Source organism: Pongo abelii, chromosome 20 (assembly GCF_028885655.2).
Source record: "Pongo abelii isolate AG06213 chromosome 20, NHGRI_mPonAbe1-v2.0_pri, whole genome shotgun sequence".
Classification (NCBI taxonomy): Eukaryota; Metazoa; Chordata; class Mammalia; order Primates; family Hominidae; genus Pongo; species Pongo abelii.
In genome coordinates this window covers 10959138-10981948 of record NC_072005.2, presented here as the reverse complement: position 1 = coordinate 10981948, position 22811 = coordinate 10959138, and the positions used below count along the sequence as shown (strand labels likewise).

Below are 22811 nucleotides of genomic sequence, written 5' to 3'. Positions count from 1 at the left end.
AAAAAAAAAAAAAAAGGACTTAAGGTTGGGCGCAGTGGCTCATGCCTGTAATCCCGGCACTTTGGGTGGCCGAGGAGGGAGGATCACCTGAGGTCAGGAGTTTGAGACCAGCCTGGCCAACTTGGCAAAACCCCGTCTCTACTGAAAATACAAAAATTAGCGGGGTGTGGTGGTGGGCGCCTGTAATCTCAGCTACTCAAAAGGCTGAGGCAGGGAGAATCACTTGAAGCCAGGAGGTGGAGGATGCAATGAGCTGAGATTGTGCCACTGTACTCCAGTCTGCACGACAGAGCGAGACTCCATCTTAAAAAAAAGGAGAGACTGGAAAAATCACAACAATGAAATACAGTATGTGGACTTTGTTTGGATCATTAATCAAACAAACCCAGTGTAAAAGGACACTTTTGAGATCCTCAGGGAAATGTAATATCAGATGATACCAAATAATAATTGTGGACTTTGATAGGTGTGATAATGGTAGTGTCATGATATAAGAAAATGAAATTATAGGCCAGACGTGGTGGCTCACGCCTGTAATCCAAACACTTTGGGGGGTCAAAGGGGGCAGATAACCTGAGGTCAGGAATTTGAGACCAGCCTGACCAATACGGTGAAACCTCTGTCTCTACTAAAAATACAAAAAACTAGCTGGGTGTGGTGGCGTGCACCTGTAGTCCCAGCTACTCAGGAGACTGAGACAGGAGAATTACTTGAACCTGGGAGGTGGAGGTTGCAGTGAGTCGAGATCACACCACTGCACTACAGCCTGGGTGACAGAGTGAGAATCTGTCTCAAAAAAAAAAGGAAGAAAGAAAATGAAATTATAGGGGTAATATGACAGGATATCTGGGATTTGCTTTAAAATACGTTGGTTGTCAATGGTAAAGTTTGGGACCAAAAAAAAAAAAAAAAAAGAACTTCTGTTGGCTGGGTGTGGTGGTTCACGTCTATAATCCCACCACTTTGAGAAGCTGAGGCAGGATCATTGCTTGAGGCCAGGAGTTCGAGATCAGTGTGGTGAACTGCAGCCTCAACTTCTCTAGCTCAGGTGATCCTCCCACCTCAGCCTCCCAAGTAGCTGGGACTACAGGCACGCACCACCACATCTGGCTAGTTTTTGTATTTTTTTTGTAGAGACGTAGTCTCACTGTGTTGCCCAGACTGGTCTTGAACTTCTAGCCTCAAGCAATCTGCCCCTCTCGGCCTTACAAAGTGCTGGGATTACAGGTGTGAGCCAGGGCACACCCAGCCCATCTTACACATATTAACTGATGTCTCATGTCTCACTAAAATGTATAAAAGCAAACTATGCCCCAACCACCTTGGGTACATGTTCTCAGGATCTCCTGAGGGCTGTGTCCCAGGCCATTGGTTACTCATATTTGGCTCAGAATAAATCTGTTCAAATATTTTCAGAGTCTGGGCCAGGCGTGGTGGCTCACGCTTGTAATCCCAGCACTTTGGGAGGCCGAGGTGGGTGGGTCAGCTGAGGTTGGGAGTTTGATAGCAGCCTCACCAACATGGAGAAACCCCGTCTCTACTAAAAATACAAAAAATTAGCCGGGCATGGTGGCACATGCTTGTAATCCCAGCTACTTGGGAGACTGAGGCAGGAGAATCGCTTGAACCCGGGAGGCAGAGGTTGCGGTGAGCCAAGATCGTGCCATTGCACTCCAGCCTGGGCAACAAGAGCAAAACTCCGTCTCAAAACAAAACAAAACAAAACAAAACAAGATTCAGAGTCTGACTCTTTTTGTGGACATAACTAGGTAAAGGTGCAGGTTCCAGAGATGAAGGTGACCCCTCCCTGGGGCCTCGACTTCTGCCATCATCTATCCAATTCCAAGGCACAGTAAACAGGTGCAAGCGGAAGCTGCACGACCTCCACTTGCTGCTGCCCGCGGACAAAAGGAACCTGCATTGAGCCATTCCACAGGGGCTAAGTAAGGCAGCGGGGAGTCAGCCACCTTCTGTCTCCGAACTGAGTCTCTGATGCCCTCTGCTGTTCTTTCTAATCACAACAGTGGGAAAGATACTTTTTTTTTTTAAGACGGAGTCTTGCTCTGTCTCCCAGGCTGGAGTGCAATGGCACCGTCTTGGCTCACGGCAACCTCTGTCTTCCAGGTTCAAGCGATTCTCCTGCCTCAGCCTCCTGAGTAGCTAGAATTACAGGCGCCCACCACCATGCCCGGCTAATTTTTGTATTTTTAGTAGAGACAGGGTTTCATCATGTTGGTCAGGCTGGTCTCCAACTCCTGACCTCAGGTGATCCTCCCACCTCGGCCTCCCAAAGTGCTTGGATTACAGGCGTGAGCCACCACGCTCGGCCGAAAAATACTTTTCAAAAGACGTGCTGGAGGGCAACTCTTGGGCTAGCCTGGAAAGCGGAAATAATTAACGCTAACCAAGAATATTTTATTTCTTTGGGAGGCTGAGGCAGGAAAATCACTTGAGCCCAGGAGTTTGAGATCAGCCTGGGCAACATAGTGAGATCTCATCTCTACAAATAACTTAAAAAATTAGCCGGTGTGGTGGTGTGTGTCTGTGGTCCCAGCAGCTTGGGAGGCTGAGGTGGGAGGATTGCTTGAATCCAAGAGGTCGAGGCTGCAATGGGCCGTTACTGCACTCCAGCCTGGGTGACAGAGCGAGATCCTATCTCCAAACCGCCCCGCCAACTTTTTTTCAAGGGAGAACTCGGGCCGGGTGCAGTCATGCACGCTTGTAATCCACCACTTTGGGAGGCCGAGGTGGGAAGATCATTTGAGTTCAGGAGTTCGAGAACAGCGTGGGGGACATAGCAAAACCCTGTCTCTACAAAAAAATACACAAAAGTTAGCTGGGCATGGTGGTGCGCACCTGTAGTCCCAGCTACTTGAGAGCCTGAGGTGGGTGGACAGCTTGAGTCCAGGGAGGTCGAGGTTGCAGTGAGCCAAGATTGCATCACTGCACTCCAGCCTGGGAGAGAGAGTGAGACCACCTCTGAAAACAAGGTGTGGGGAAGAACTCGGAAATGTTCATATTAGATTTGGCTGTCACTTGGATCTGAGAAAGAAGCGTGCCTTGGCTCTATCCTATCAGATGTTGGGCCCTCCCCTACGTGGTGGCCCTGCACCACTAGGCAGGGTGCATCAGCCCGTCCACAACCACTTAGGAAAGTCACAGCGTGGATTCGGAGCCATAATCTTCCCCACACAGCCACACCAGACTGAATGCCTACTCTGTACCAAGTGCTTTAGTGGGCTTTTAATTTTTTCTGACAAGCCCACACTTAGAGATAAGGAGCCCAAAGCATGGAGAGGTGACTTCACTCACAAAGCAAGGAAGTGTAAAAGCTGAGTTCCAAACCCTGGCTTTAAAGCCCACTTATCTCTCCTGTCCTCTGCCTTACACCAGAGCATGGGCTGAAGTACAGTGAGACCTCTGGGAAAGGCTGACCCTCTGACCAAAGCCAAGACACAAAGCCTTCAGGCTGCCCAAGCTCCACAATTCCTACCAACAGTGCCAACCACTGCCCTCAGCTTCAAGCTCCCAGCAGCTTCAGATGATCTTCCTGGAACACACCCTGGCGAGAAGTCGAAAGTGGCATTTAATAACTGACTCAAGCAATGATGGTGTGGACCCTTTCCAATACTTCTGATCAGTGAGACACAAGTGTCTTTGATGACAACACATCTTAAAACCCTTCCCTGAAGTTGGCTGATGTCTAACAGAGGGCAGATTTGGGGCCAGAGATTTTTGGCAGGTAATGGTGTAGAGATAGCATTTAGTTAGTATCATTTCAATGTCTTTTGTTTCCTTTCTTTTTGGGGGGTTAGAGGGGAGACAGGGTCTCGCTCTGTGGCCCAGCATGGAGTGCAGCGGCATGACCAAGCTCATTGCAGCCTCAAATTCCTGGGCTCAAGGGATCCTCTCACCTCAGCCTCACAAGTAGCTGGGATGACAGGCACACGCCGTCTCATCTGGCTATTTTTTTAAAAATTATTATTTATTTATTTATTGGGATGGAGTTTTGCTCTTGTTGCCCAGGCTAGAGGGTAATGGCACAATCTCGGCTCACTCCCGAGTAGCTGGGATTACAGGCGCATGCCACCATGCCCGGTTAATTTTTTGTATTTTTAATAGACACGGGGTTTCACCATGTTGGCCATGCTGGTCTTGAACTCCTAACATCAGGTGACCCACTCGCCTCGGCCTCCCAAAGTGCTGGGATTACAGATGTGAGCCACCGCACCTGGCCTATTTTTATTTTTAGTAGAGACGAGGTCTTGCTATGTTATCCAGGCTGTGTCTTTTGCTTTCCTTGCGTTTCTTTTTTATGTATGTTTTTTTGTTTTTTTTTTTTTTTGAGACAGAGTTTTGCTGTTGTTGCCCAGGCTGGAGTGCAATGGCACAATCTCAGCTCACTGCAACCTCCTGGGTTCAAGCGATTTTCCTGCCTCAGCCTCCTGAGTGGCTGGAATTACAGGCATGCACCACCGCGCCTGCTAATTTTGTACTTTTAGTAGAGATGGGGTTTCTCCACGTTGGTCAGGCTGGTCTCGAACTCCCAACCTCAGGTGATCTGCCCACCTCGGCCTCCCAAAGTGCTGGGATTACAGGCGTGAGCCACTGTACCTGGCCTATATATGTTTTTTTTTTTTTTTCCCTGAGTCTCACTCTGTCGCCCAAGCTGGAGTGCAGTGGCTCCATCTCCACTCACTGCAAGCTCCGCCTCCTGGGTTCATGCCGTTCTCCTGCCTCAGCCTCCCGAGTAGCTGGGACTACAGGCACCCGCCACCACGCCCGGCTAATTTTTTCTGTATTTTTAGTAGAGGCGGGGTTTCACTGTGTTAGCCAGGATGGTCTCGATCTCCTGACCTTGTGATCTGCCCGCCTCGGCCTCCCAAAGTGCTAGGATTACAGGCGTGAGCCACCGCGCCCGGCTTTATATATGTATTTCTATATCCAATTTTTATTTATGGCAACTGATAGCAGTATTTAACTATTTCTGACAAGAATTATTAGGATCAAAGATAGTCCACAAGTTTGAGGATTAAGTCACAGAGCTGGTAGTTACAGTTTGAATCTTGGTCCTGCCACAGCCTTGGAAAAATAAATTTTCTGAACCTCAGCTTTTCCTCTGTAAAAGTGAGATGCTGACTTAAACCAACACCTGTTCAACCCACTGATTATGAATGCAAGGGTCAAATGCCAAAACTTGAAAGTAGCAAACACACAAAAACAAGTATCACAACAAAGATAGTTGTTTTATCACCTGGTTTTATTAACTTGCCACAGGACACTGAGGTAGCATCACTCCCTTAATACTTCAGTTTTATGTCATTTCTTTTTTCTTTTTTTTTTTTTTTGTGATGGAGTCTCACTCTGTTGACCAGACTGGAATGCAGTGGCATGATCTCGGCTCACTGCAACCTCCACCTCCCGGGTTCAAGCGATTCTCCTGCCTCAGTCTCCAGAGTAACTGGGATTACAGGCGTGCACCACCACACCCAGCTAATTTTTGTTAGACGGGGTTCCACCATGTTGGCCAGGATGGTCTCGAGCTCTTGACCTTGTGATCCACCCGCCTCAGCCTCCCAAAGTGTTGGGATCACAGGTGTGAGGCACCGCACCCAGCGTTATTTTTTCCTTATTAATTTTTTGAGACAGGGGCTTGCTCTGTCACCTAAGCTGGAGTGCAGTGATGCAATCTCTGCTCACTGCAGCCTCAACCTCCCAAGCTCAAGCAATTCTTCCACCTCAGCCTCCTGAGTAGTTGGTAGTACAGGTGTGTACCACCATACCCGGCTAATGTTTGTGTATTTTGTAGAGACAGGGTTTCACCATGTCGCCTAGGCTGGTCTTGAACTCCTGGACTCAAGCGATCCTTCCACCTTGGCCTCCCAAAGTGTTGTAGTTACAGGCGTGAGCCACTGCGCCGGCCATAAATTACACTTAAAAAAAATAAAAAGTATTGAGGCCAGGCGCGGTGGCTCATGCCTATTATCCCAGCACTTTGGGAGGCTGAGGCAGGTGGATCACAAAGAATTCAAGACCAGCCTGGCCAAGATGGTGAAATCCCGTCTCTACTAAAAATACAACAATTAGCCGGATGCGGTGGCAGACGCCTGTAATCCCAGCTACTTGGGAGGCTGAGGCAGGAGAATCGCTTGAACCCAGGTGGCAGAGGCTGTAGTGAGCCGAGATCGTGCCACTGTACTCCAGCCTAGGCAACAGAGTAAGACTCTGTCTCAAAAACAAAAAAAAAAAGAAAAAAAATATTGGCTGGGCGCAGTGGCTCACGCCTGTAATCCCAGCACTTTGGGAGGCCGAGGTGGGAGGATCACTTGAGGTGAGGAGTTTGAGACCAGCCTGGCCAACATGGTAAAACCCCAGCTCTACTAAAAATACAAAAACTAGCTGGGCATCATGGCACATGCCTGTAATCCCAGCTACCCAGGAGGCTGAGGCAAGAGAATCACTTGAACCCAGGAGGCAGAGGTTGCAGTGAGCCGAAATCGTGCCACTGCACTCCAGCCTGGGTGTCAGAGTGAGACTCTGTCTCAACAACAACAACAAAAATACAATTTACCATAACCTAGCTAAGTACCAGCAGTGTACACTAACTTACTTCTTTTCATAGAATTCTGTGTTTCAGGGTTACTGAAGTACAACATAACCAGAATCTATGATTCCATATAGATTTCCAGACCAGAAAACGCTTTATCCTTCCAAGCCACCTCCAGTAACTTACAATGCTCATCTGATAAAACCAGGTTGTTTTGCAAAAAACTTCCCTGTAACATACCAATAGTCACGACACTGTCAATTGCCTGGTTTTGTATTTTTAATAGGGACGAGGGCTGGGCATGGTGGCTCACGTCTGCAATCCCAGCATTTTGGGAGGCCGAGGCAGGGGGATCACCTGAGGTCAGGAGTTTGAGGCCAGCCTGACCAACATGATGAAATCTCATCTCTACTAAAAAACACAAAAATTAGCCAGGTATGGTGGCATGCGCCTGTAATCCCAGCTACTTGTGAGGCTGAGACAGGAGAAACGCTTGAACCCAGGAAGCAGTGGTTGGGGTGAGTGCCACTGCACTCCAGCCTGGGCAACAAGGGCGAAACTCTGTCTCAAAAAAACCAGTCTCTATTATTTTTCCAATTTTCTTTGAGACTATATTTAAAAATAAAAATTTTAAAAAATCAAAACAAAAATGTTACTTATTTATTTATTTTTTTGAGTTGGAGTCTCACTCTGTTGCCCAGGCTGGAGTGCAGTGGTGCAATCTCTGCTCACTGCAAGCTCCACCTCCCGGGTTCATGCCATTCTCCTGCCTCAGCCTCCTGAGTAGCTGGGACTACAGATGCCTGCCACCACGCCCAGCTATTTTTTTTTTTTTGAGACGGAGTCTTGTTCTGTCGCCCAGGCTGGCGTGGTGCAGTGGTGCGATCTTGGCTCACTGCAAGCTCCGCCTCCCGGGTTCATGCCATTCTCCTGCCTCAGCCTCCTGAGTAGCTGGGACTACAGATGCCCGCCACCACGCCCAGCTTTTTTTTTTTTTTTTTTTTTTGAGACAGAGTCTCGCTCCGTTGCCCAGGCTGGAGTGCAGTGGTGCAATCTCAGCTTACGGCAAGCTCCGCCTCCCAGGTTCATGCCATTCTCCTGCCTCAGCCTCCCGAGTAGCTGGGACTATAGGCGCCCGCCACCAAGCCCAGCTAATTTTTTCTATTTTTAGTAGAGACGGGGTTTCACCGTGTTAGCCAGGATGGTCTCGATCTCTTGACCTCGTGATCCACCCGCCTTGGCCTCCCAAAGTGCTGGGATTACAGGCGTGAGCCACCACACCTGGCCAATTTTTTGGAATTTTTAGTAGAGACGGGGTTTCACCGTGTTAGCCAGGATGGTCTCGATCTCCTGACCTCGTGATCCACCTGCCTCAGCCTCCCAAAGTGCTGGGATTACAGGCTTGAGCCACCGTGCCTGTCCACTTATTTTACTTTTTGAGACAGTCTCACTCTGTTGTCCAGGCTGGAGTGCAGTGGCACGATCATGGCTCACTGCATTGTTAAACTCCCAGGCTCAGGTGATCCTCCCACCTCAGCCTTCCTGAATAGCTGGGACTACAGACATGGCCCACCATGTCTGGCTAATTTTTCTATGTATACATATTTTCAATTCTCATTCAACACCTTTGGTAAATTTTTGTATTTTTTGTAGAGACGGGGTTTTGCCATATTGCCCAGGCTGGTGTTGAACTCTTAGGCTCAAGTGATTCGACTGCTTTACCCTTCCAAATATTTTAGTTTTTGAGAAAGGTCTCACTATTTTGCCTAAACTGGTCTTGAACTCCTGATCTCAAGCAATCCTCCTACCTCAGCCTTCCAAAGAGCTGGGAATGGCAAAAATGTTACTTATCAAAATGAAAGGCCAGGTGTGGTGGTTCACTCCTATAATCCCAGCACTTTGGAAATGCGAGGCAGGCGGATCACCTGAGGTCAGGAGTTCAAGACCAGCCTGGCCAACATGGTGAAACCCCATCTCTATTAAAAATACAACAATTTGCCAGGCATGTTGGCACAGGCCTGTAATCCCAGCTACTCAGGAGGCCAAGGCGGGAGAATTGCTTAAACCTGGGAGGCAGAGGTTGCAGTGAGCTGAGATTGCGCCACTGCAGTCCAGCTGGCGAAACAGAGCAAGACCCTGTCTCAAAAAAAAAAAAAAAAAAAAAAAGACAAAAAAAAAAAAAGAAAACAAAACGAGAGAGAATAGATCATAGAATAAAAACATTTCAGCTCAAATTTTATTTAATTACTATTATTATTCTTTTTTGTAGCATCGGAGTCTTGCTATGTCACTCGAGCTGGCCTCAAACTCCTGGCCTCAAGCGATCCTCTTGCCTCAGTGTGCAAAATGCTGGGATTACAGACATCACCAAGCCAGGCCACAACCCAAACTTGAAAAAGAAAATCTAAGTGGTCTTAGAGAAGAGTTTGCAAGTCACCTGACCAATGTGGTACCTCCTTAAGGAGGGCCTCTGAGGCCCAGTGAAAAAGGCTTATATAAAAGGCTCATGACCAGCTCTGCTAGTGATGAACATGTGTCAAGTCGTTCTGCTGTCCCCAACTCCTGGACCCAGGTGGCTCTGAATTAGCTTCAGCTAATAAAGAACAAAGACGGGGGGCAGAAAGGCTCCTCAAACTTGTGCAAATCCAGGGAGAAAACACTTTGCACATCATCTATCTCAGTTGTTCTGCAGGTGAGGCACACTCAGAACTGCACCACCCCAGGCAAGCAGTTTGCCAGGACTCGGGGGCGTCAGGGTTTCATCTCGGGGCCTCCGCCTGCACCAGCGAGTGGGCCTGGCTCAGGACGAGCCTGTCCTTCTTCTCCTTCTGCAAGACCTGCTCCTCCCACAGCGCCTGGTCCACCTGATCGTCGGTGAGCACGACAGGCTTGTACTTCTCATCGAAGAGCCGCTCGTTGGTCTCGGAATGCAGCTGCTGCGGCCCGACCACCCGCAAATGCGCCGGCAGGTGCAAGAATTCGTCGTCGTTGATGTCGCAGTCGCGCATCCGGGCCCCCAGCACCCACCAGCGACCCACGAAGCCCACGTCCAGGACCCGGCCGGGGAAGTCTGTCCAGCGGGGCTGCAGGTAGCGGCAACGCGCCTGGTAGAGGCTGGCCTGGGCGTCGAAGGGCGCCTCGTACACCAGCGAGCAGAGCCCCAGGTTGACGTGGCGCAGGCGGCCACGGCCCCGCAGCCAGAGCAGCCGCTGCACGAAGGCTTCGGACTCGCGGTTGCGGGTGGCCGGCGCCAGCAGCAGGAGGGTCCCCGACGCCTCCAGCAGCGCCTCCTCGAAGGCACCCTCGCTCGGCGCCAGCGTGAAACAGGCCGCCGCGCCGCCCAGCAGACCCACATACACGGCCGCGCGCCCCGGCCGGGCACTAGCCTCCGCCGCCGCGTCCCTGCAGGCCTCAGCGTAGTCCCGGAGCAGCGCGCGGGCCCAGGACCCTGAGGGGAGAGGAGCGCGGTAAGAGTGATCCGGCCGCGGCGGCCACCCACCCTGCCGCCTTCCGCCGCTACTCACCCAGCCGCGCCCACACTCCCGGCTTCGCCACTACCGCGTCGCCCGCCTCTGCGCGGCGCCGGGACCAAAATCTCCTCAGAGCCGCCGCGGCCATCCTCTTCCGTCTTGGGGGTCCTTGCTCCGGGAAGAAACTCCTGATACCCGAAGTTAAGAGCCCGGGAGTCTCTTTTGCGCAAGCGCCAACTTTACCGGAAGTGGCTTCCCAACGGGAGAGGATAGAAAGAAGACAGGCGCCGGATGTTGCTGTCAGGTCTGAGTCGGGTAGACTCTGACGAGTAGGCGAGACGCGCAGGCGCAGAGAGCCCCAGCCACGCCGGCCCAGGTGGCCTCAGGTGAGGGGGGGTGGAGCGCACCTGTGGGGACGGGACGACGAGTTCAAGCCTCAGTGGGTGCAGTTGGTCGCCAGGTACGGCTGGGGGCCGAGGGACTGGCTCGGGGGCGGGGGGAAAGTGTGCCTGACCGGTCTCTGTCCTCAGTGAGGGATGCGGAGACGCCTCTGAACGACCATGGCATCGGCCGACGAGCTGACCTTCCACGGTGAGTGCGGCCCCGACGTGGCCGGATCTCCTACTCCCGCCCTGCGCCAGAACCTCCCCCCCAAGGCGGCTTCCAACTTCTTTACCCCGAAGCCTAGGCGGCTGTGAACCCTGACCCAGGAGTGAGACCCATCCCTAACTCGAACCCCGCCTCCGCCCTGAACTCAGACCTCAAACCCGAGCCTCTGGTCCCCAGACCCTGACCCCATCCCAGGGCCAACCCTAAGTTGCAGTTCCACTTTAGGAGGAAGGGAACAGATGTCCTCCCGATGCCTCCAAACCGAGGAAGTTGGGCCCCACCTTGGGGGAGATCAATGGCTCAGCAGAGCCTCCGCCCCCAGATGAGCATCGGCTTAGCTTGGGCCCAGTCGAGTTCTTTCCACCCCTCAAACGTGCGTGTGTCCCATATGCCCCCTCCATAGAATTCGAGGAGGCCACTAATCTTCTGGCTGAGACCCCACATGCAGCCACCACCAGCAGAAGCGATCAGCTGACCCCACAAGGGCACGTGGCTGTGGCCGTGGGCTCAGGTGGCAGCTATGGAGCCGAGGATGAGGTGGAGGAGGAGAGTGACAAGGCTGCGGTGAGTCCCTGTGTCCTGCCTCCGTGCAGCCCCCAGCTGACCCAGGCTCTCCGGGCAGGCACTGAATGCCCGCAATGTGCAGCTCCTGCAGGAGAAGCAGCAGCAGCAGCAGCCCGGATTCTGGACCTTCAGCTACTATCAGAGCTTCTTTGACGTGGACACCTCACAGGTCAGGCCTGGGGAGGCAGGTGGGATGGGGCTCAGAGTTATGCTCAGGGTTCAGCCACTCTTCCCCTGGGCAGGGTGCTGGTGCTGGTGGGTGCTGGTGAAGGAACTGTGGTGCTCTCAAAGGGTTATGGTGGGACTGGCTATAGATCGGGACTGTGGGAACACAGGGGACACACACAATCTGGTGGGTTAGAGAAAGGCCTCCTGGGGGAGGTGGGGAATTGGCTGAGACCTAAAGGAGACAGAAGGCTTCCCTGGGGAATAGGGTAGGGGAGCAGAAGTATATGTTCCAGGCACAGGGAGCAGCATATGCAGAAGACCAAAGATGGGCTGGGCGCAGTGGCTCCTGCCTGTAATCCCAGCACTTCGGGGGGCCGAGGTGGGCAGATCACCTGAGGAGTTCAAGACCAGCCTGGCTAACATGGGGAAACCCCATCTCTACTAAAAATACAAAAATTGCGCGGGGTGGCTCATGCCTGTAATCCCAGCACTTTGAGAGGCCTGGGTGGGTGGATCACCTGAGGTCAGGAGTTTGAGACCAGCCTGGTCAAACATGGTGAAACCCCGTCTCTACTAAAAATACAACAAAATTAGCCGGGCTTTGTGGCAGGCGCCTATAATCCCAGCTACTCTGGAGGCTGAGGCAGAAGAATCGCTTGAATCCGCGAGGTGGAGGTTGCAGTGAGCCGAGATCGCGCCAATGCACTCCAGCCTAGGCAAAAAGAATGAGACTCTGTCTCAAAAATAAAATAAAATAAAATAAAATTTAAAAATAAAATAAAATACAAAAATTAGCCAGGTGCAGTGGTGGGTGCCTGTAATCCTAGCACTTTGGGATGCTGAGGCGGTGGATCACTTGAACCTGGGAGGCGGAGATGGTAGTAAGCCAAGATCGTGCCACTGCACTCCAGCCTGAACAGAGTGAGACTGTCTCAAAAAGAAAAAGAGGGGGCTGGGGCCGGGTGCAGTGGCTCATGCCTGTAATCCCAGCACTTTGGGAGGCCGAGGTGGGAGGATCATGAGCTTAGGAGATCGAGACCATCCTGGCTAACATGGTGAAACCCCATCTCTACTAAAAATACAAAAAATTAGCCGGGGGTGGTGGCGCATGCCTGTAGTCCCTGCTCCGTGGAAGGCTGAGGCAGGAGAATGGTGTGAACCCGGGAGGCGGAGCTCGCAGTGAGCAGAGATGGCACCACTGCACTCCAGCCTGGGTGACAGAGTGAGACTCCGTCTCAAAACAAAAAAAAAAAGAGGGGAAAAAAAAGAGGGGGCTGGGCATGGTGGCTCACGCCTGTAATCCCGGTACTTTGGGAGGCCGAGGTGGGCGGATTACCTGAGGTCAGGAGTTCGAGACCAGCCTGGCCAACATGGTGAAATCCCGTCTCTACTAAAAATACAACAATTAGCCAGGCGTGGTGGCACACGCCTGTAATCCCAGCTACTTGGGTGGCTGAGGTAGGAGAATTGCTTGAGCTCGGGAGGCAGAGGTTGCAGTGAGCCGAGATCATGCCACTGTACTCCATCCAGCCTGGCTGACAGAGCAAGACTGTCTTTAAAAAAAAAAAAAAAAAAAAAAAGAAGGAAAGGCTGAGTTCTTTCAGGTGGGACATGGAGAGAGAAGGGTGGAGGTCAGCAGGGAAGGAGCCTCTCAGGACAAGGGAGAAGTCCCTGGCAGACTTCCATCCTTGACCTTGGCCTTGCCCCCAGGTCCTGGACCGAATCAAAGGCTCACTGCTGCCCCGGCCTGGCCACAACTTTGTGCGGCACCATCTGCGGAATCGGCCGGATCTGTATGGTGAGTGAGGTTGTGCATTTGGTTCCTTGATGGATCACTCAACAAGTGTGGCCTGAGTTGCAGACGCCAGTGTATAGCTGCAGACAAATCAGTCACTCAGACAGTGTGACTTACCTGCTGTTCAGGGAGACAGAGACATGAAGGACTGCAGAGGGTGGCAGGTAGAGAGCAGCAGAGCAGACAGGAGGAGCGGCCCTGCAGTTTTGCAGGGTGCCGCAGGGCAGGCCTCCCTGAGGAGGGTGAGGGAATGAGCCTTGTTGGCAACGGGAGGGGTGGGGGAGACCTAGGAAAAGAGGGTTCCAGAAACGGCGTAAGCTTCGTGGCAGGAACTTGCATGAACTGCAGGGCGGCATTACCACTGGAGCGAGTGAGCTGCACGGAGGCCACAGGCGAGGGGACAGATCACACAGGCCTCCCATGCTGTGGCAAGAAGAGATCTTTTTTTTTTTTCTTTTGAGACAGAGTCTCGCTCTGTCACCCAGGCTGGAGTGCAGTGATGCGATCTCAGCTCACTGCATTCTTCGCCTCCCGCATTCAAGCAATTCTCCTGCTTCAGCCTCCTGAGTGGCTGGGATTACAGGCATGTGCCACCACGCCCGGCTAATTTTTATATTTTTATTAGGGACGGAGTTTCACCGTGTTAGCCAGGCTGGTCTCAAACTCCTGACCTCAGGTGATCCGCCCGCCTCGGCCTCCTAAGTGCTGGAATTACAGGTGTGAGTCACCGTTATCTGGCCGAGAATGGATCTTTACGTGTTCTCGGGGTCCTTCTGGCCATCATGGGTGGCGAGGGCAGAAGCCAGGAGGCTGGGGTGGAGGCGGCCACATGGTGGGGACTGTGGATATGGAGAGTGGCACTGGATTCTGGAACGTGCTGGGGAAGTAGAAGAGACTGGCTTTGTGGCTAGATAGGTGGGGGTGGGGGAAGTGGGAGGTTAGGAGCCGAGGCAGGCTCTAGGGATTTCTGCCTGGACTACGGGATGGATAGAGTTGCCACGTATCCACGGGACCAGCTTGGCAGTGAGGGCAGAGGGCAAGGGTGTGGATGAAGCCGGAGATGCCCACCTGGGAGCTTGAACTGGAGCCTGCAGTGCTCAGGGCAGAGCCCTGGGCTCTAGAGGAGGCATAAGGCCCTGGGCTTGAAGGAGGTCACACTACGGGTGAACGCAGACATGGAAGGGGCCAAGAACTGGGCCTGGCTGCTCCCCATGGCTGAAGGGGTCAGAGAGTCAAAGAGGAGGTGACAGGGGTTGAGGAACTGGCACCAATGAGGTGAGACACAGGCCAAGGGTGTGCAGTCCTGAGTGTTTCCGGGAGGGGGATGAACTGAGAGCCAGCACTGGGCTCAGCCACCAGGAGGCCCCAGGTGTCCTGGTAAGTCAGGCAAAGTGCTTAGGAAGAGGCTGCGGTCTCAGCACAGTTCAGTCAGGATACATGTCTGCTTGTCCCGGAAGTGCAGGGCCCGGGACCCTGACTGTGCCTCCTACCCCCAGGCCCCTTCTGGATCTGCGCCACGTTGGCCTTTGTCCTGGCCGTCACTGGCAACCTGACGCTGGTGCTGGCCCAGAGGAGGGACCCCTCCATCCACTACAGCCCCCAGTTCCACAAGGGTAAGCAGGTGGGCAGGCCCAATGCCTGGCAGGGCCCTGGGGGACAGGGGGTGACTGCTCACCTTGCTCCCAGTGACCGTGGCAGGCATCAGCATCTACTGCTACGCGTGGCTGGTGCCCCTGGCCCTGTGGGGCTTCCTGCGGTGGCGCAAGGGTGTCCAGGAGCGCATGGGGCCCTACACCTTCCTGGAGACTGTGTGCATCTACGGCTACTCCCTCTTTGTCTTCATCCCCATGGTGGTGAGTGTAGCCTGGCGCGGAGTGGGTGGTGGCTGTGAGGACTGGCATGGTCACCTGCCGCTGTGTTGCTCCCAGGTCCTGTGGCTCATCCCTGTGCCTTGGCTGCAGTGGCTCTTTGGGGTGCTGGCCCTGGGCCTGTCAGCCGCCGGGCTGGTATTCACCCTCTGGCCCGTGGTCCGTGAGGACACCAGGCTGGTGGCCATGGCGCTGCTGTCCGTGGTTGTGCTGCTCCACGCCCTCCTGGCCATGGGCTGTAAGGTATGGGACTGGGGTGGCCACGGGTGGGGCCGAGGGGCTGTGGGGGCGTGGGCTGGCTGGCCCTGCCTCTGACCCCAGGGGTCTTGTGCAGTTGTACTTCTTCCAGTCGCTGCCTCCGGAGAACGTGGTTCCTTCACCCCAAATCACATCTCTGCCCTCAAACATCGCACTGTCCCCTCCCCTGCCGCAGTCCATTGCCCCCTCCTAGGAAGGCCCGGGTCCCACAGGTAAGGACTATTCCCAGCTGGACTGAGGGGGCTGCCCTCCCACCCCCAGTCAAGGCGAGAGGTTCTGGGGCCACTCCCAGACAATTCTTTCTTTCAGGCAACACCTAAGTGGACCAACCCCTCTGCCTGTCCTGCCCCCCAGACGATGACTGAAGGCTCCTTTGACACCTTGAGATGACTCTGCTACTTTCCAGACTTTTCTTACAAAGCAAACACTTTTATTTTCTATGCAAAGGTGATTCAGAGAATTTATATAAAGGCGGGTGAGGGGCAGCCGAGCAGGGAACTTTGGGACAGGGCTGGGGCCCCCATATCCCCCTCTGGGCCACCTGCTTTCCCTCCTATGACTCCCCTGGAACAGGAGGGAGAGCCAAGGGGGCGGCCCAGCCTGGACAGCGCCCGCTCCTGCCTGGGTGCACACACGGCGGGCCTGGGGCCGGGCCTGAGCTCCAGCATCTGAGTTTGGGGGTATGAGAAACAGGGGAGCAGAAGGAGAAGAAAACTGCCTGTGCTGCAACACGTTTCCTCGTTTATTTTTTCTTTTTCTTTTTTTGGAGGGAGAGGTCCCTGCAAGGTCCCTTCCCGGGCAGGGGAGGGATGGAAATGCCGTCACAGTAGTAGGGACTGGAGCGTCTACAAGGATGGAGGGGAGCTACTCAGGCCTAACGTTAGCTACAAGGAAAAAGGACGCCTTCCGTGACAGATCCTTGAGGTGTCTGTGTCTGCCCCAAGTGGCCGGCAGTGGCCTTCCCTCCAGGCCCAAGGCCTGCGGCCACCTGCTCTAACTCTGAGTGGGGGGGGGGCAGGGGGGACCTGCAGGGGCTCGGGGACAGGACAGCAGCAAGAGGCAGGGGCCAAGGACGGAGGCCTTCCCGACAGTGGGGTGGGTTGTACATTCAAGTGTGAGGTGAACCCTTTGGTGGGGAGGGGGCCCCTGAAGCCTCGGCAGGGCCACCCCTCCCCGCGGCGCCTCTGAGTCTAGGGAGAGGGGCTGCTGGCTCGGCCCGGCCGGCCTGGCTTCACAGAGGGTCTGCGGATTGACACTGGTTCTTTTCGTAAAAAAATAAAATTAAAAAAAGCAGCATGTCACGTCCGTTGTGACCGAGGCCTGGTCGTCGAAGGGGAGGCCCCGCCTGGCCAGGCTACCTTCCCACTGGAGACAGGCAGGGGGACAGGTGCTAAGGGCAGGCAGGCAGGGCTGGCAGGCCCCATGGTGCCTGTTCCAGCAGATGACAAGCCCAGGTCAGGGTGGAGTGGGCAGGAGGGGGACGAGGGCTCCCACGACATGATTTTGTGTAAAATATGGCAGCGACAAACACTCAGGGCCAGGAGGTGGGGGTTAGGGTGGGGACGGCGGCAACATCGTGTAAAAAAGTGTCCCAGTTCCCATAGCAAAGAGGACTGTGACCGGGTGTTTGGGCTTCTCCAGTACAAGGGGGAAAGCCGCCCGGCGGGGGGGCGGGCAGGGACATCATTTGGTTTCCTGGTGCTGTCAGTCCGCGGGGCGGGCCCCTAGCTCCCGTAGTGCATGGTGTTGGTCGGGATGGACATGGGCGACGCCATGGAGATGGCGGGGCCGCCCATGGTGAACTGGCTGTTGACTGCATAGTGGGCACTCGTGCCGCCACCACCGCTGCCCTGGGCGCCGGAGGACCCTGTGGGGCAGGCGATGGCAGTGAGGGGCTGCCCTGGCCCGCCCAGCCCCCAGGCAGAGTCAGAGAGAGAGAGAAAGGGCAGGCAAGAGGGCAGGCGGGCGGCCGGACAGAGGATGGCGACTCACACGCTAGCTCGGCCCCCACGGGCCCTGCCCCCGCCACCCTCGTTACCTTGGACAATCCCCGTGCTCATTATGGAGCCCATCCGGGAGTGGGTGTGATTGACAATCCCCGTGTTGGCTGCGCAGCGAGAGGGAGGAAAGAAGGAAGGGAGACGGCGTCACCGCCCCCAGCCACCCAGCCCATGCGCAGCAGCAGGCTGCAGAGCGAGGCAGAGAGGACGGAGGGCCTCGGCTGAGAGCCCCCAGGAAGAGGAAAAGGTGAAAGGACCAAGCAGGGGCCGACCCTAGTCGCCACAGGCCCTTCCCGGCCCCTGGGCAGTCCTGGGCACGGCTCCCTGCTGCCCCTGGCCCTGGGGGACACTCACCTAAAGGAATCAGGTTGTTGTGGCCCACGCTGGAGCCACTGGCAATAACACTGCTCAGGTCATAGGCGGTCGGCATCCCTGTGTCCAGAGAGCGAGACGTCAGGGCTGGAGGCAGAGGGGCCAGGCCTGCGGCGAGGGCGGCCTCCCGGGTTGGCTGGGCATTGGGGCGGGCCCTGCTCACCTGCCACGGCCATCCCGCTGCTGAGGTTGTAGGTGCTGCCCGTGTTCCACATGTTTTCCGAGGGAGATGTGTAGTGGGAGCCGGGTGGGGGTGAGGGCGTTGTGCCCGTATATCTGTGGCAGAGACAGAGCCATGGGCAGAGGCGAGGGGGTTGTAGGGCCGGGGCGCCCCCCTGTGCAGGCAAGGGGCCCCTCCTACCTGAAGAAGGGGTTTTTCAGATCCAGGAGGTTACTGGACTTGGAGCCGGTCTGGTCCACCTGGGCCACAATACTGATGTCGTAGCTCTGTCTGCGGAGAGGGTGCAGGCCGCGGCATGAGCTGCTGGCAGATGGACCCCTGCCCCCCCCCACCAGCCCCAGAGAGCAGTCGAACCTTTTGTTGGCAATAAGCAGACATGTCCCTGAGAGCGTGTCCCCTGCCTTGGCGAACAGTGGTGACTGGAACAGGCACCGCACCTGGTACCAGTGGGTCAGGGGCTCTGTCGGGGCTGTGGACAGCCACACGGTCATTCTGTGGAGAGGGACAGGCACGTACTTGACTGGGCCAGCGCCACCACTGGAGCCACCACCTTGTATGCCTTGAGTCCTCCCCAAGCACCTGCCCCCTCTGCCAGGGACCCCTAGGACCCTGGAGCAGACGGGCTTGCCCCCAGGCAGTCCCAGACACAAACATGAGCAGGCACACACGTACACACGAGGGACCCGCAACCACGAGATCCCTACTCACCCTGACACGTGCCAAGAGACAGACACAGGCCCATGAGGAACAGACACTGGGACACACACACACACACACCCCACCCACAACAGTCTCTTGCTCCGAGACAGGCTCTCACTCCCATTGGAAGGGATGGTGGAACCTGGAGCCACGTTCCACCCTCCCAGCCAGGTTGCAGCTGCAGGAAGCCCTGGGAGTGGGGAGGAGGCAGCACGGGCTGCTCTGCGGCACTCACATGGAGCCGATGAAAGCAACGTCAAACCAGAAAGCCAGGCCGTGGACCAGCCCTGAATGCAGCATGTGGAATTTGAATGGGATTTCTATCCTGGAAGGCAAAGGGCAGTGGCTGCTGGGGAAGCCAGACAGGCGCTGCCGAGAGAGAAGAGGGGGTGCCAGGTACAGAGGCCCGGGGCCCCCGCCCACCATCTGCCCTGGGACGGCAGGATGCCAGCGGGAGCCAGGGGTGGCCCTGACCTTCGGCCTGAGCCAGGCCTGGGAGGATGGAGTGTGGGTGCCAGTACCTGTGCAAATCTCCTTCTTTGGCTTCTAAGAAGTTCACTGTGTACTTGACAGACTTGGCCATCAGGATCCGGATGTCAAATGTGTCCTGGGAGAGACCACAGGTGTGATGTGGCATCTGACGCCAGGGCCAGCATGGAAGGGGACAGTCCTGCCCTTCCCCCAGGTCTGGCCACAGCTTCTAGGCTGTGCAGCTAAAACTAGCTTGCTCTTCTCAGACATGCTGCGAGGAGGGTGAACTGGCACAACACCACCGAGGGCAATTAGGTGACAGCTCTCAAAATGACAAGTGTTTATCCACATAAAAGATCTGGCACTACAGGAGTTTAACCTCCAGATACATGAACACATCAACAAACTTACATGTATAATTAGATTGTCTGTGGTAGCAACACACTGGAAACCATCTAATTAAACCAATGATGGCTCTCCCATCAAAGACCATGCGGACGTGAGAAAGAATGAAGAGGCTCTTTATGAACAGATGGGGAAAGATCTCCAAGCTAAATCATTAAGCAAGTTAACCAAAAAAGCAAGTTAAAGAACTAGGTGCTAGCTGGGTGTGGAATTGTATGCCTGTAACTCCAGCTACTCAGGAGGCTGAGGCAGGAGGATTGCTTAAGCGCAAGAGTGTGAATCAAGTCTGGGAAACACAGGGAGACCCTGTCTCTTAAAAACAACAACAACACTGGTGCTGCTGTCCACTCCCAGCGATGTTTATATCCGACTAACACACCTGCCGTGAACTATGTAAACCGAATAAAATCCAAAGAAAAGAATAAACCAGTTGTTGGAAGCACTGGCGACCAACCAGAGCGGCCAGGATTTTGGGGATCAAGCTCCTGGAAAGGAGGGAAATGCCCTTTCTGGAGGGAGCCCTTTCTGGCCTCTGCCTTTTCCCCATGGGGAGGGCAGAAAACAGCCACCTCGACCTTTCAGCAGCTTCCCTGGGTGGGGAAAGCAAAATGGGAGCTCAGGGTTACCAAGGCAGCTCGGACTCAAGGGGCTGTAATGTCAAAGCAAAGGGAAATAAGTGCAGGAGGGCGAGGTGGGCGGTGCACACTCAGTGCACTTGTGAAATTGGCCAACTCCTGAGCTTTGAGCGAGGCAGGGCATCAGAGGCTAAGACACCAAGCAGAAAGCTGCTAATAAGAGGCTCAACGCCAGGCGCAGTGGCTTATGCCTATAATCCCAGCAGTTTGGGAGGCCGAGGCGGGCGGATCACCTGAGGTCAGGAGTTCAAGACCAGCCTGAGTAACACAGTGAGGCCCCATGTCTACAAAAAAAAAAATAAATTAGCCGGGCATGGTGGCACACTCCTATAGTTCCAGCTACTTGGGAGGCTGAGGCAGGAGGATCACTTGCGTCTGGGAGATCGAGGCTGAAGTAAGCCATGAAGTGATTGAGCTACTGTACTCCAGCCTGGGGAACAGAGTGAGACCCTGTTTCAAAAAACAATAAAAGCGAACACGTGGTTCAGCAGCATATTGGTAATGAGGCTAACCACTGGGCTTGCATTAACATTACCGAAGGCTGTACCATAAAGCAGCACCTTCTCAAACTGTGGCCTCTTCCAAGGCACCCTCATCATAATACAAAATTTGCATAATACCACCAAAATATTTCTTGCTTTTTTCACTCATTCACTCCCCAGTGATATCACAAAAGACTGAACACGCTGGGCATGGTGGCTCACGCCTGTAATCCCAGCACTTTGGGAGGCTGAGGTGGGTGGCTCACTTGAGGTTAGGAGTTCAAGACCAGCCTGGCCAACATGGTGAAACCCCATCTCTACTAAAAATACAAAAATGAGGTGGGTGTGGTGGTGCACACCTGTAGTCCCAGCTACTCAGGAGGCTGAAGCAGGAGAATTGCTTGAACCCAGGAGGTGGAGGTTGCAGTGAGCCAAGATCGTGCCACTACATACACCAGCCTGGGTGAAAGAGCAAGACTCCGTCTCAAAAAAAAAAAAAAAAAAAAAGGGGGCTGGGGGGGGCAGGGCTGGACTTGGTGGCTCACGCCTGTAATCCCAGCACTTTGGGAGGCCGAGGCAGGCGGATCACCTAAGGTCAGGAGTTTCAGACCAGCCTGGCCAACATGGTGAAACCCCATCTCTACTAAAATTACAAAAAATTAGCTGGGAGTGGTGGCAAGCGCCTGTACTCCCAGCTACTCAGGAGTCTGAGAATCGCTTGAGCCCGGAAAGTGGAGGTTGCAGTAAGCTGAGATCATGCCACAGCACTCCAGCCTGGGCAACAGAGCAAGACTCCGTCTCAAAAAAAAAAGAAAGAAGAAAGAAAAAGAAAATGAGAGAAAACAATGGATGGAAAAGACAGAAAAGAGTGTAACAATCATGAGATATGGTGAAAAGGTCCACTGTACACATAATTGGAATCCCAGAAAGAGAAAGAGAATGGGGCAGACGTAGTGTTTAAAGAGATATTATCCAAGATTGTCCAAGAGTCTCCCAAAATGAATGAAAAACATCAAGAGCAGGGGAAAACAGAATAAAACGGAACTTTTTTTTTTTTTTGAGACGGAGTCTTGCTCTGTCGCCCAGGCTGGAGTGCAGTGGTGTGATCTCGGCTCACTGCAAGCTCCGCCTCCCGGGTTCACGCCATTCTCCTGCCTCAGCCTCCCGAGTAGCTGGGACTACAGGCGCCCGCCACCATGTCTGGCTAATTTTTTGTATTTTTAGTAGAGACGGGGTTTCACCGGGTTGGTCTCGATCTCCTAACCTCGTGATCTGCCCGCCTTGGCCTCCCAAAGTGCTGGGATTACAGGTGTGAGCCACTGCACCTAGCTTTTTTTTCTTTTTGATTTTTTAATCATGGATCTATGTATCAAAAATCTCAAGTAAAATCAATCAATAAATCACATCCGCTCACCAAGGATAAACTCATCTAGTAATGGTTCTTTTTTATTTTTATTATTTATTTATTTTAATTTAAAAAATAGTGATAGTGTCTCTGTGTTGCCCAGACTGATCTTGAACTCCTGAGCCTAAATGCCCCTCCTGCCTTAGCCTCATCTAATAATGGTCCACATGTATTGCATGTTTGCTGTGTGCTAAGTGTCTACATGCACTGACGCTTTTGGCCCAAATCTCTGTGAGAGAGCTCTGTGTAGGGCAGAGGAGAGGGCTCAGAGAGGGGGGCTGTAGCTTCCTGAGGGCTGCACAGCTGCAGAGCAATGGCAAGTGATCACTGCAGCAGTGCCCTGGAGGCCCTACTCACCACCACAGGCTGCCGGAAATACTCATCCACTGCGGCACCTCGGAGGGCTGACAGGTCCACTCCGTGGAAGGATGGCTGGTACCTGTGGACAGGCCCCACCCCCACAGCAAGGTCAGGGCTGCAGAAGAGGCAGGTGGGGTAGCCCTGCCTTCTCTCCCAGTCAGCCCTCATCTAGTCCAAGTCTTTCAGAAAAAGAGGAGTGCAGGCTCCCTGGGGAGCTGGGGCTGTCCCTGAGAAGGCAGGCTATGGGGCCCAGGCGGGACACCCAGGGCACACTCACCAGAAGTTGGCCTTGGTGAACTGCTCCATGTAGAGCTGTTCATCCGTGAAGGGTGCAAGGTGGACGTCACCAATGGTAGGAAACATGTTCCCTGGGAGTGGGGCAGGGAGGGGTGCTGGCGTCAGGTGACACATCCCACACTGCCTGGCAGAGCTTCCAAAGGACCCCAAGACCCCCAACCCTGGGTGCTCCCAGCCTGTCATCCATTCGTTCCTGCACTGCTGTGACAGTGACACCGAGCGCCT

At 54.2% G+C, this 22811-nt stretch overlaps 3 protein-coding genes across 9 annotated transcripts in view; 1 reads left to right on the top strand and 2 right to left on the bottom strand.

Moving 5' to 3' along the window:
- Positions 1-5292: 5292 nt before the first annotated feature.
- Positions 5293-10293, bottom strand: TIMM29 (translocase of inner mitochondrial membrane 29). Its single transcript, XM_002828671.5, has 2 exons — positions 10072-10293; positions 5293-9995 (listed from the first exon to the last, which is right to left on the bottom strand). Exons 1-2 carry the CDS (start codon positions 10163-10165, stop codon positions 9307-9309), a joined length of 783 nt encoding a protein of 260 aa, XP_002828717.1. The 5' UTR covers positions 10166-10293; the 3' UTR covers positions 5293-9306.
- Positions 10267-16572, top strand: YIPF2 (Yip1 domain family member 2). Of its 4 annotated transcripts, none has more exons than XM_024237080.3 (10): positions 10267-10403; positions 10548-10608; positions 11030-11190; positions 11273-11359; positions 13069-13156; positions 14650-14766; positions 14840-15006; positions 15082-15264; positions 15356-15491; positions 15589-16572. In XM_024237080.3, the coding sequence occupies exons 2-9, from the start codon at positions 10578-10580 to the stop codon at positions 15470-15472; spliced, it is 951 nt and encodes a 316-aa protein (XP_024092848.3). In that variant the 5' UTR covers positions 10267-10403; positions 10548-10577; the 3' UTR covers positions 15473-15491; positions 15589-16572. The 4 variants fall into 4 exon arrangements, with proteins under 4 accessions (XP_024092848.3, XP_054395649.2, XP_024092846.3 ...); XM_054539674.2 differs by having other exon boundaries at positions 15572-16572; XM_024237078.3 differs by having other exon boundaries at positions 10296-10477.
- The window catches only part of CARM1 (coactivator associated arginine methyltransferase 1), a 51762-nt gene continuing 44638 nt past the window's right edge, over positions 15688-22811 (bottom strand). For 2 of the 4 annotated variants that reach the window (XM_024237075.3, XM_024237077.3), the window contains exons 7-16: positions 22567-22657; positions 22287-22368; positions 19053-19138; positions 18767-18856; positions 18187-18324; positions 18013-18102; positions 17815-17927; positions 17634-17711; positions 17318-17386; positions 15688-17146 (exon numbers count right to left, since the gene is read on the bottom strand). In XM_024237075.3, coding sequence (XP_024092843.1) covers positions 17004-17146; positions 17318-17386; positions 17634-17711; positions 17815-17927; positions 18013-18102; positions 18187-18324; positions 18767-18856; positions 19053-19138; positions 22287-22368; positions 22567-22657 — 980 coding nt within the window. In that variant the 3' untranslated portion in view covers positions 15688-17003. The remainder of the gene's footprint in view (positions 17147-17317; positions 17387-17633; positions 17712-17814; positions 17928-18012; positions 18103-18186; positions 18325-18766; positions 18857-19052; positions 19139-22286; positions 22369-22566; positions 22658-22811) is intronic. The other 2 variants (XM_024237076.3, XM_063719933.1) reach the window with 1 other exon arrangement.